Genomic DNA, 13,293 nt, shown 5'->3' on the forward strand with positions numbered 1-13,293 from the left:
TATATACTTATTTAATTATATTTATTTTTTTAGATAATAATCAATGTGATTAATATAGAAGAGAGTTATTTTTGTGTGACATCTAGCAATTGGGTGTGTAAAAATAACTATGCATAAAAATTAAATGAAACTAAATTATATTCTAAAAGATAAGGAATTTATGTTGAGAAAATATTCAGTTTGGTCCATGAAATTACATTCGAATTTTAATTTAGTCCTTGAAATTTCAGTTATCTCAATTTAGTCTTTAAACTTTTTAATTGATTCTGTGATGAAAACTATTACAGAGACTAACATAATTAAAATTTAAAAAAATTAAAAATTAAATTGAGACAATTAAAATTTAAAAGACTAAATTGAAGTTCGAATATATCTTGAAAAATAAATCGAGTATTTTTCTCAACTTATATTGGTTTTATAATTTTTTGAAGTACCAAATGGAAATAATAAAAGTAACTCGATTTACTGATTCGTGGGCCTGGGCGCCTCGCTCATCTTCCCGGAAAGCTTTTAACATACGGTGTCCCTACCAAACAAGTTAACTAAGCGGAGTTTGGATATAAAATCTTATAGGTAATTTCTCTCTAACCCCTTCTCCCTCTCTCTCTCTTCGCTTTGTCTCTCTACAACCAGGTTCTCTCATCTCTCACTCTACGCCTGTGTGTTCTTTCTTTTCTCGCGTTTTCTCTTTGGTTTTCACTCGCTTTTCTGTGTTCGCATGGAAACTGTGATTGTTGTTTCAACTCGAATTTATTTATTTCTTTTTTGTCCGGTTCAGGGGGGATTTTCTTGTAGGAGGATCTCATGTACTCGCTGGTGGATCTCAACTATATTCACGATCATGATGGCCCTTGAAAAATCAGGTGCGTTTTAATTTTTCTGTTTTTGTCGTTTACCTCCTAATGAAAATTGTGTTTGATTTCATATATTTTGATTTGATTTAATTTAGTTTTGATTCTGCTTAGTGGCAATTTTTCGTTCTATTCGGTTTTAGGTTTTGATCGTGTACGTTTTTTTTCTTTTTCTTTTTCTTTTTTTGGTGTTTGATTGCAGGCGCATTTTTGTTTGCGCTTCGTTTTCTTCTTGTGGAAATTTTTGTTGAGTGGTCTGGTCAGTGCTTGTTTTATGCTGGTTCAATTTGGTTTGATCACGGGTTTGGAGAGAGAGTTGTGTGAATGTGGGTTTGAATGAGCGGTTTGCATCTGAATATACAGGTTTATCTGTGATCGTGTTGTAGATTTAGCATTTTTGCCTATTGAGGCTGTTTCAGTAAGGATGGTAAGTGGGTAGCTTCTTGGAGAATGAGTTGAATGGAGGCTGGGTTTGATAGATGCTGTGGAGCTGATCTGTTAATAAATAAGAGTTTAAGGGTCGGAATGGACCTTGCAGGGAAACCTGTATCTGTGAAGGGAATGTTTGGAAAGAAGGGGGAAAAAAAGGGGGGGGGGGGTTGTACATCTGCCAAAATTTGAACTCAGATTCATTTCCTTAAGTTAGAGGCTTGGTCTCAATGAGGAGATGTTATAAGCAAATCATCATTCTCTAACAATCCTGAATTCCAAAAGATAATTGTCAGTTTGCACTTTGCAGACAGTGTAATATATGATAAATGAGTAGGTTCAATACTTCATGTTTTAAAGAGATGGGAGCTCTTCTTACCATTGTATAGGTTTTAATTATTCATCTATTCTGTAAGTTCTTATAGTTCCACTCATTTTTTAAAAAGTCCTGTAGTTTAAGAATTTGTAGTCATATCCCTAGTTCCTCACATCGAACAAAAATTTGTAATCCATTACAAAAACATTAAATTAAACAGAATGTCCTTTTAATTGTACATTCCAGTATATTTGTGTTTCACAATTTCAAAGGATCACTGTATACATCACAATACTCCAATTAACTTGGGCTTCCACAAGGCCTAGGATCAAGGGCGTTAGCTTTTGCTGGAGCAATGAGCACCTCGCTTCCTCTAAAAATACCCGCTTGAGGTTCACCTCTACAACTTTGCATTGGTCTTGGAGAACAAGATGATGAGAAGGATTTGTGATGAGGACCTACATTCTTCCATGAAGACACTTTCAATCTAAGTTCCCTAAGAATTGGACGAAGAGGACTTGAAGAAGATTCATGGTGCATTGCTTGCGACCACATTTAGATTTAGTCCACCTAGGGCTGAGTGGGAATCCCCACTGCATGTTTTAGCTTCCTTAATGGAAGCACTACCGGATAACCATTTTAGTATCAACAGCGTCAAGTCTAGCTATGAGTAGTTGGAATGGATCGAAGACTTATTGAAATGGTTCATTTCTTAGCAATGTGATGTGTTTCTTAGGTTGACGTGGATGATGGTAACGTTTCTTCGAGCTTGTGTATTGATCTTGGCAAGTCATATGTTTCATATGTCTCTCTTCTGCGCTTAATTTATTATTTGCAATCATAATCAATCACTCTTTGAGGTGAATTGAGATTTGAGGGAAAGCTTTCCATAAGCCAAAGCTTAATTCAATTATTTTAGATGGCCATATGCAATTGGATAGATGGCTGGACTAGCAAGCGCTTTCATGTGTGAGGGAGGAGATAGCAAGCCCTCCTATAGATCAGGTTGATTGGCGTATGGGTGTACCATTACAATCTAGATTGTTTGATGTGTGATGCACCACATTGGGAATGTGCTCATAATCCATTTAATCAAGCTTTTTTGGGATCTAATCAATTTTTTTTTAAACTATAGGGACCTATTTAAAACTCAATTAAAGTTATAGAGAGCTATCAATTGAATCTATTAATTATTCTTGATGCATGTTGCATCAAATAAGCGATATGATGAATAATGATAACATTGATAAAATGAAGATTGTCGAGTTCAAAGACCTTCACATAAATTATGTGTTATCATTGACATCGTGCGTTAAATGCTCTATTCCACAAGTATGTTGCAACAATCGTATTGAATATCTCTTTGAATCCTATTTCTTGAATGTAAATGGTTGAACGTTTGAACCTAATTGTAAATCATTGCCTTTCTGACTTTCAGTTCAGATGTTCACTCTGACTTAATGGCTAGTTTTAATTGGTGTTTATTTGTCTTCTTGTGCAAGGGGAAACAGATGCCTTGTTGTTTGTTTTATGATTTGGGTCACCATAGCTTGTCCTCCTCTCCTCAATTAACAGGATGTTGCAGGAGTGTATCTTCATATTATGCATCCTGTTACATTGGGACTTTACATTAGTGTGATGCTGAATGTACTAGAATTTTATTGTCACGTGGCTTAGAACATTTGAAGCCACATGAATTTTAAGGATAGATTTTTATGTCAGTATGAGTGTTATGCAATATGCATTGAGATCTGCCATATTGCCGTATATAGTTTTCACTCTCAAATTCAATATAATTTCAAGCTTCAGTCTCAAAATGAATGACCACTAATTTTGATTTCATGTTTTTGTATCTTCTCTTTATTAGTCTTTCTTGTTTGTTTAGTACTGTTTCATCATATATTGTACATTTTAAAGTATTGTCAAATGATAATATAATGTAGCTACAATGATTACTAGTGGCTTAATAGGCACCATTATTCTTGTTAAGTTGTCTTTTATCTTTTGGAGTAATAGCACAACTGCACAAGTAGGTCTCTAAAGAAGTTTGCAATGGATTTATAGACCCCTAAGAAAAAAGGGTACCAAGTAAGTCCTGAGGAATTTTGTGATGGATTTGTAGGTTTTTGAGGAAAAAAATACCAAGTAAGTCCTTGAAGAATACTAGACACGTTTCGTCCTTCTATTATTCTGCTGTCCCATTTTGTCAAGGACCTATAAGTCCAACGGTGCAAGTCTTCAGGAATATACTTGGCACTTTTTTCCCTCTAGGATCTATTAGTCCATCACAAAATTCTCCATTAACCTACTTGTCCTATTACTCTATTTTTTTGCATGATTAATAGGAAATTTTCTTTATAAATTTTGATATGTTTGAAAAGGTACACCAACTATTCAATATACTCAATACAATATCACATCAGTAAACACCTCTTAAGAGTTGGATTGAGTTAACCATTGTTGCAAAAATGGAGACCAAACCTTAGTGGGAAACTGTGGCTGCAAATAAAAACTGCTCACAATTGGGAACTTAATTACCTTCCTTTGCATTTGTAATCCCTTTAGAAATTGTTTTAGAAGGTTAATAATGCGGAAAAAGAAGTCGAAAATAATGGAAAATGGACCTGAAGTGGAATAGTCAGTTGGCAAAATTTATCCTCTTCCTTGAGAGACTAGAATGCTATGTTTTATAGATAAATCTTTTGATTGTTTTGCTCTTGTATAGAGAAACTCTTATCCTCTTGCTTTTATTATTCATTTCTTTTAAAATGATTATTTTTATCCAAAAAACTTAAAATAAAAATTTCCCTCAATGAAGTAACTACCTCTATTACTAAATGATTTACCTACTATGGAGTTTTTATAGTTTCTCTCAATTTTCCTTTGGTTCTTATAGGCTAAAATTTATAATCATGTATCTATAATGCATACAATTCAAGTTACAAAAGTGTGAGGTCAAACAGAGTATTGCTTGAGTAGTGTTAGGTTGACATAACAGGAATCCTTTTAGTTTATTTAGTTGGAGCCCTAATATAACTAATGATGGGTGATGCATTCCAAAAGTACCTCCATTAATTTTAGTTGCATCTATAGTTCTACACAATCACATTTTACCCCTTCACTCCATATATATCATGGCCAATCCCTAAGTGGTGTTCAGTTAAGGTTATTTTGGGTCCAGAAGAAATTCATCTCAGGATTGTATGATTGTATCAGTCATTTTATTAAAAGAGCAAAGTGTACCTTTTTTGTTCTTGATGTTTTTGAGAAGTTTCAAAATTATCCTTGCATATATTTGATTCAATTTGACTCATAATATATGAAATGAGTTTCAATTCTACTGTCATTGTTGATTTTTTGATGGTGAATAGGTAGCCAAACTTTATTTTTTCAATTCCCCCCTACTCCTTCCTTAATCTTCCTCACTTCCTCAACAACACCAGTGCTGCCACCAAGACTGGAGTCGCTAGCACCAACCAATGCTGTGACTACCATGAGCAAATTGTCAAGCCACCACTTCGTTCCCTTCTCTCACTCAACCACAAACCTCTTCCTTTTCCCTTTTTTTGAAACAGAAGTGGCACCACTACTGCTGCTCTCCGACGCCAGTTTGATCATGCCCAAGATCCTTCTTCCAAAGTGCACCGTATCAGTTGTGCTCCATCTTTGTTTCTACCATGTCGACACGGGTGCATCATTTTGCATAAGGAGAAGGCTATTTTGGTCGACGATGTGAGTTGTGTGGAGGACAAGGAAGATATGAACCCTATGGCTGGTTACAATTGTGTTGCAGAACCTGGGAAGCTTGTGGTGGTGGAATCTAATGTTTTGGGGAGGGTGAGACATGAATTTGGGGAGAGACCTTCTAAGGTGCTGGAGGCAATTCTTAACTGATAGGGAAAACATATTGCTCTTATAGGGTCATGAACACAAGCAGATCGAATAGATGTTCTTGATCATTACCTATTGGGAAGAGAGCTATAAACCAAAGCTAAAGCTTTCTTCCTCCTCTGAGGTCACTTTCATTGATAGAGGAGGTGCGGGCTCTTACAATGCCTTTTCTTGACATCATCAGTCATTTCGTCTCGATCGAGCTTCAATCCTCCTCACTTCCTCTACCTTTTGCCTTTTGTCTATCTTCCATTTGATCCACCTTACTAATTAGATGCTCTGCCAATCTTCTCCCTACATGTCCAAACTACCTAAGATGAGATTTTTCTATCTTTCCAACACTAGGCTCTCTTATATTTTTGTTTCTTATTTGGTCTATAGTTGTTTGGCTACTCATCCATCTAAGCATCATATTTGTCACATTAAGTTTATGTTTATGCTTATCCTTTGCTGTCTAACACTTCTTTTCATATAACATAGCTGGTCCAATGGTAGTGATACAATTTAAGCATAAGTTTTAAGGTACATGCTATGGTGCTTATGATATGGTGGCTATAGTGCCTAAAAAATGTTGCTAAAATTAAAATTTTTTTTACTATTTTACGCTTTTTTAATTTCAAAAAAATAAAAGAAAAAGTGTTACCAAAATGTAAAAAAATGACATCAATTTTAATAACACTTGTATAAGGCACTATAGACTCCACTATTTTAAGGTATTTTTTTGTTACATATAAAACCAGGTGCATTTTGCTCTTTGATTAACCGACTTGAATCCTAGGGTTTATAGCCCTCTTGATTTCTTCCGTATCTTGTATAATACTTGTAGGATACTTAAATCTTTACACTTGTAGTAAGGTGCTTTTTTCAATTTTCACTTCTGTATTACTGTTTTCCCTTCTTGTGGTGAACTTATATTCGATATGTTCTGTCTTAATACGGCTTATGCGCAAACCATTCACTTCTAAAGCTTTAAACCCGAAATCTAGCTTTTGATTTAAGTATTCACTTGATTCTCCCATAAGGACAATGTTATCGGTAAAAAGCATGTACGGGTTCTTGGATATGTTTAGTAACCAATTCCAAAATCGATGTGAAAAAATATGGGTTGAGATGATTGTTGATGTAGTCCTACAGCAATGGGGAATTTCTTTATCACACTACCTTAAGTCTACATACTAGTTGTAGCTCCATCTAAATATTCTTAATTGCACTAATATATGTAATCGTTACTCCCTTCTTTTCTAAGACCTTCCATAAGGTATCTTTATCTTGTGCCTATTCTAAGTTAATGAACATCATGGGTAGATTCTTTTGGTAACTCTGGTACCACTCTATCATTTTCCTTCAAGTATATAGCATCATTGGGGGGAGGATCTACCCAACATAAAATCAAACTAGTTCTTTGAAACTTGTGTATCTCCCTTATTCTTGTAGACATGAATCAAGATGCTCTTTTTCCACTTGTTGACATCTTGTTGGGCATTATAATCTCATTGGAAAGTTTTTTTTTAAATTTGGTTAAATTTGATAGCAATCTTAATGCGTAAAAATATAGAAACTTCTAACAGCATAAACTAAATTGTTAATTGTATCACTGAATCGCCGGGTATTAATGAGAAACTTTTAGTATGATTAGGACACATGTAGGGGCCAAAAAGTAGTCTTCACCTTTGTTTTCTTAGTTTCCCTTGTCGCTCAAAAGTAGAGTATGAGCTTTGGCACAACATTGTGACCTCCAGGATAGTAAAAGCAGTCTATTCACTTCTCAATGGTGAAGTTGCAAACATCTACTCTCCAATAGCTAACCAGGTGAGAGACTGACAGTTTGGTCTATTGGGCTACCCTTGTCACTCAACTTGTTACTCAATAGTATGGCTCTAAAAAGTAGAGAAATGTAGTAACTAGTAAGTTATTGCCTGAAAAAGCTAACAGAAAATTTTAACAAGGCATGCTTTGTTTTGGTATCTCAACTATCAGGTAGCGTTTGTTTTGAGATACTGAGACAGAGACTGGGAGACTGAGACTCAGTATCATATTTGTTAGTTTAGAGACTGGTACTAAAATTTCTGTCTTTGTCCCCAAAATTTCAGTATTTCAGTACTTCCAAAAAGTGGGGACACAGGGACTAAAATTTTTAGAGATGGAGACTGAAACTTTGGTAACATTTTATACCTAAAATACCTTCATTTCAATTAATTAATTCCAATTTTACCTTTTGTACAAATTAAATTAGAATTTCATTCTTGTTTCAATTTCTGTCTTTCACTTTGCACCAAACAGAATACTGAGATTTATTTCAATCTCTGTCTCTCAGTCTCAGTCTTTCTGTCTCTATCTCTCCACCAAATGCTACCTCAAGGAGTAATCACCACAACTTGAACTTATTACTTCTACCCAAATCTCGAATTCTCCATAAGCCCCATTTCTTTGTAGTCATTGTATAAATGTTTCTTTTGTTGCTTCTTCTAGAATTAGGCATTCTAATAATGGTCATAGATTTCTTCAGTGTTTATCTTAGTCTATTGTCCTTCCTTCCCATATACCGTGGCAATTCTGGCTATCAAGAGGTAGACTTTTGGAACTTCATTTTGGATGAATTATTATTGTATTGTGAATACTAGTGGATTGAAAGGCAGTTAAGTGGCTATCAGTCCATTGTCTTTGTTTTTTATTTTTAGTATAAACATTAAAATAATTATTTCATTTATTTTTCTGAAGCTAAAATAAAATTAAGAAAAGTAACATTCAGTTAGTGATTTATAGTAGCTAATGGTTAGTTATCTATATTTATATATAAATATAAATAAAAATATAGTGAGAGTTGATGAGTAATTATTAATTAATTACATATATAGATATTACTTACCAAATATAATTTTCTAATATATGTACAAATAAAGATATAGATATATGTGTAATTTGAAGAGTATTATTATTATTATTATTATTATTATTATTATTATTATTATTATTATTATCCATAAAGTAGTTGGGGTTGGAAGAGAAATTCTACGCATACTTTCTTGGAAATAATCAATTTACTATTTGCCTTGTCCTGGTATGAGAAAGCTCAGATTTTCTCGTAAATTTGAAGTTCAGTTTCCGTATATTTGTTTGTGACTAAATATCATTTCAAAAGGCTACTAGGTTTTATAGGTGACACCGCATAAATTTAGTAGTCTATCATTTCCATATGGAAGTGGTAATGGAAAGAAAACTAGCTAAATAGCATGTTGGTTTGAATTTATCAGATATATCTTAGTTGACCAGATAGGCATGGATAATGACTTATTTCACAATGCTTTATTGATTTAATTGAAAATAAATTACCTAATGTTGATTTGCACCTAGCCATACACTTTCTCTAATCTGTTCCGTGTTGCGATTGTGAAACCTGGGTCCCTACTACCCTCTTTGTGGAAAAAATTGTTTCAGTCTCTGACCTTGTAGATAAAATGTTCTCATTTTGATCTTGTTTCTTTCGCTGCTTTTCTTTTTGTGCAGAACATATGCAAATAAACTGTGAGGCATCCCTCAAATGCCTCCAGGGCAAGGGTCCCCCTTGCAATTTTCAGTGTAATGGAAGTTCTATGGAAGGCTTGAAACAGCTTAAAAATGAGCCTGGTACTCATCCAGCTGGGGATGTTGCTGAACCTAATCGCTCTGTAGGCAGTGAGTTTCTTGATCCTTCCATTGAATTTCGTGGTAAACCTACTTATCACCATGACTATAGCACCTGGACAGCCTGCCATTATAATTCTCACAAGGTTCAGCAATGCCAAACGAATTCTTTTGAGGGCCATTTCTGTCCTTATCCTTTTGAGAGCCAGCTTCAGTATGTTCCATATAATATGGTTGCTCAGGGTTACCCACGGGAGCAATATCAAGAATTTCAGTATTTTGTTGTCATAGACTTTGAGGCTACCTGCGACAAGGATAAAAATCCCCACCCTCAAGAAATAATTGAATTTCCATCTGTCATAGTGAGTAGTGTCACTGGCCAGCTGGAAGCATGTTTCCAGACATATGTGAGGCCTACCTGCAATCAGCTGCTGAGTGATTTCTGCAAGGATCTGACTGGTATCCAGCAAATTCAGGTTTGTTAAGGCAAAACCCAGTCTTTACTTTCTGAAGGAAACAACAGAAAAGGGCAGGACAACCCACTATTTTGTCCTTGTGCTGTTGCGCATATAAACTATCCTGGTTTCTGTGATATTTGTAATTTGCAAATGGTGATTGCCTTTGCACAAATGTCAGTTTCTACAGTGATCCCTACCTATCTCGGTCACTATTAAATGGCTTCTGTGATTGTTAGCAAAAAGTGCATGGTTATTTGTTTTTTTTTTTTTGGGGAGAGAAGGGGGGGGGGAGAGATTTTTAATTGATGATTTGAGTTCTGGGTCTTCCTCTGTTAATTAAATCTACCAAAATTTACTTCTATCATATATGATTGTTGTCTGTTTATGCAACGTGTTAACTGGTTGACATGTAGGTGTCTCTTTCTGTTACTGTTAACAAGTTCAAATCTGACATTCTACCAACTAGTGTTTTACTTTTCTATGCAAACTGGGATCAACAGAGGGAAATGGTGAAAAAGAATCAGGTATAGGTGTGTTATTGGGTATTAGTGTTGGCGGAGGGGTATACACAATAGATCCTCCCAGTTCTCACCTGCATCCTTGATACTTCAATCTGGCCTACTAACCACTGTCTCCTGGTAATTCTAACTGACATCTCTTCTCACCCTTTTCCATCCTTAGCCAACTAGTTGGTTTAGCTTCGTGTTTAGTAAAGTGGACCTCACTAATATCTTGATCCCTCCATTGCTCTACTGGACCTTTCCTACAATCACTTTCTTAGTTCTCTCTATCACTTTTTATGTCATTAATTGGAAGAAAGTTGAAGTGACTAAATTGAAAGTGTAAAGATGTTGAAAACAAGGATGGTTAGAAATAGATGATCGTCTTCAGTCCAGTGATATTCGACAAGCTCCCTTTTAGTCCCTAAGTTTCAATTCTCTTCTTGTGGCTGATTCTCATCATTTGCATTGCTGTATCTTTAGCATCCAATGTGTATGTGTGATTGGATGATTGATATCCATTGAGTTTTACCTAATTAATTCATGTTTCATAAATGATGAACTGTTTTTACGTTTGCATTATGGGCTCAATGGCTGTAACACATAATAAGATGCATGCTAGATTGAACTTCATGAATATAAAGGTGGAAATCTTTATTTTAGTGTGTTCATATCCAATCATTAAATATTAGTTTCGCCTATATTTTGTCTGTCACTGTCTGTGTAGATTGTTAATTATATTTCTTATTGTCTGGGTTCAGGTGGACAGAGGTGTTACATTGAGTGAGGCTTTACTTAGGCATGACAAGTGGCTTGAGAAGAAGGGAATAAAGAACTCCAATTTTGCTGTGGTTACTTGGTCCAACTGGGATTGTCGGGTGATGCTCGAATCCGAGTGCCGATTCAAGAAAATAAGGAAGCCACCTTATTTCAACCGGTAAATATTGTAGTTCAGAAGTAAATATCTAACTATGTTTTATCAGAATTTGATTTTTCAGCTGACTTTTGTTTTGCTTCTTAACTTCTGTTAGCTGGATTAACTTGAGGATTCCTTTTCGTGAGGTCTTTGGTGCTGTGCGCTGCAATCTAAAGGAGGCTGTTGAAATAGCTGGCTTGGCCTGGCAGGGCCGTGCTCACTGTGGCCTTGATGATGCCAAAAATACTGCTCGTCTGCTGGCGCTACTCATGCACAGGGGTTTTAAGTTTTCCATTACCAATTCAATAATGTGGCAGACTGCAGACCGATCATTGGTATGGAAGCAGGCTCCTGAACAACCAACCATTTTCCCTTTTTGCCCCTACAAAGGAAGGGAAATGAATACCCCCATGATTCAGTATCACCCATACTGTTACTGCGGGGTAAAAAGCAGTAGGGGCATGATCAGGAAACCAGGGCCCAAGCAAGGGAGCCTTTTCTTTGGATGTGGAAATTGGACCACAACTAGAGGTGCTCGCTGCCATTACTTTGAATGGGCTTCTGCCTAACTGGCAGCACCTTCTGATCTATTATGATCAAATCATATGTTTTTCTTATATGTTCTATGTAAAAAAAGGGGGAAAAAGTATAAGGAAAAAGAAAAGAAAAGAAAAGAAAAAGAGCAAGTGGAAATGGGTTATGAAAGTAGTGGTGGTGTTACTAGTGGAAGCATGTACTCCTAGCTGCTTGGTGAGGTTTCTGCTTCATGGAAGTGTGGAGAAAATTAGTTGGCTCATTTGCTTACTATTGTGACTGCCAAACATCAAAGTAGTCTTAAGAAAAGAGGGAGCGTCAAAACTGTAAAGCTGACTTGTTGACTTGGGAAATGTGAGGAAAGGGTAGTAGTTAGGGTTGATGCTTTTACATGCCAAGGCATGCTAAGTTATGCATTAAATAATCCATGAAGGTAGTAGGACCGTTTGTTTCCTTGCTATAATGGAAAAATAGCTATATTTCCTGTGGCCATTTTGCTGCATATGTTACAGTCTAACTTCCACCATGTTAACTGCACCTGCACTGAACTAGGAAAGAGTAGCCGAGTGTAAGTTGCATCTTTCTTTTTGAGCAATGCAAGCATTTCTCCTTGCTTGTTAATTTTAGTATTTTATATGATAATAAATCATTCTTAAACTGAAGAGTAAAATAAGAGTGATCCCCAATTTGGTTCCCAGTAGGTTTTGCATCGGTAATCTTGTATTGTCCTCAAGGTTTCTAGCCATGCAAATTGTGGAACAATAGTTCTTCGGGATTTGAAAATGACAAGTTTATCTTTCACCATTTTTTCTTTTATCGGACAATTGCTTTACTTCTGATATTAGAGCACAGCTGTTTTTGAAGGAGGATTTGGTTGACTCATGATGTGTCTCCAAAGATGACATTCTTTGAAACAAGTGAGACCAGGGATACCACTAGTTTTGAGGTCTTTTAGGTTCAGCATTTTTTTCTTCCTCTTCCTCTCCATCCATAATTATTTCAGACTGCTCTAAGAAATCTATTAGAAATCTATTATAAATTTATAGTATAGAGTAAATATCTATTTTGGTCTTCAGAATTTTAGATAAGATATTTTAGTCCGCAAACAATTTTTATTTATTAAAAATCTTTGAGAATTACTCTCTTTGGATAGATTAGTTCTTGAGTTGCATTGAATCAATTTTTCAAGATGCGTATATCAAAAATTTTTTAGAGATCAATTTGGGTGTTTATTTTTATATATAAAAAGAAAGTCTAAAATAGTGTTATAGTGAAAGAATGACATGTAAGTTTTTAAATTTTATATAAAATTGTCATGTCCATTGCAACAATATAGAAAAAAAATATTTATTTTAGAACTACATTTATACTAATAACATCTATATAATTAATAGCATTAATATTATAATTTAACACACTAAATTATCTAATTCTACAAAAAAATATTATAGTATAAAGAATGTTGATTTATATCTATGGTCTAAATTCTAATATAGCATATTCTATTTGGAGAATAAATTTTATTTTATGAAATCTATTTATCTATCTATCAATCAATCAATTTATTTGATGTTATCATGATTGTGATGAAATTAAAAGAGAATTTGATGAGATCGAACCCAATGAAATATGACAATAATAAAAATCAAGGCTTCCACCACCTAGATCTAGAAAAGAAAAACATGTTAAAAGACTAGAATATTTTTTTTACATTGGCAACAACATCTGGGGCTCAACTGACTATATAAAGTGTACTCCAAAGCAAAAAAAATGATGG

At 34.9% G+C, this 13,293-nt stretch overlaps 1 protein-coding gene across 2 annotated transcripts; it reads left to right on the top strand.

Moving 5' to 3' along the window:
- The first annotated feature begins 448 nt into the window (after positions 1 to 448).
- Positions 449 to 12,008, top strand: LOC107612929 (uncharacterized). 2 transcript variants are annotated; one of them, XM_016314718.3, is made up of 5 exons: positions 449 to 573; positions 779 to 863; positions 8,992 to 9,584; positions 10,828 to 11,003; positions 11,098 to 12,008. In XM_016314718.3, exons 2-5 carry the CDS (start codon positions 842 to 844, stop codon positions 11,549 to 11,551), a joined length of 1,245 nt encoding a protein of 414 aa, XP_016170204.1. In that variant the 5' UTR covers positions 449 to 573; positions 779 to 841; the 3' UTR covers positions 11,552 to 12,008. The 2 variants fall into 2 exon arrangements, with proteins under 2 accessions (XP_016170204.1, XP_016170203.1); XM_016314717.3 differs by having other exon boundaries at positions 556 to 633.
- The last annotated feature ends 1,285 nt before the right edge of the window (positions 12,009 to 13,293 follow it).

Source organism: Arachis ipaensis, chromosome B8, assembly GCF_059453495.1.
Source record: "Arachis ipaensis isolate K30076 ecotype BB chromosome B8, ASM5945349v1, whole genome shotgun sequence".
Taxonomy (NCBI): domain Eukaryota; kingdom Viridiplantae; phylum Streptophyta; class Magnoliopsida; order Fabales; family Fabaceae; genus Arachis; species Arachis ipaensis.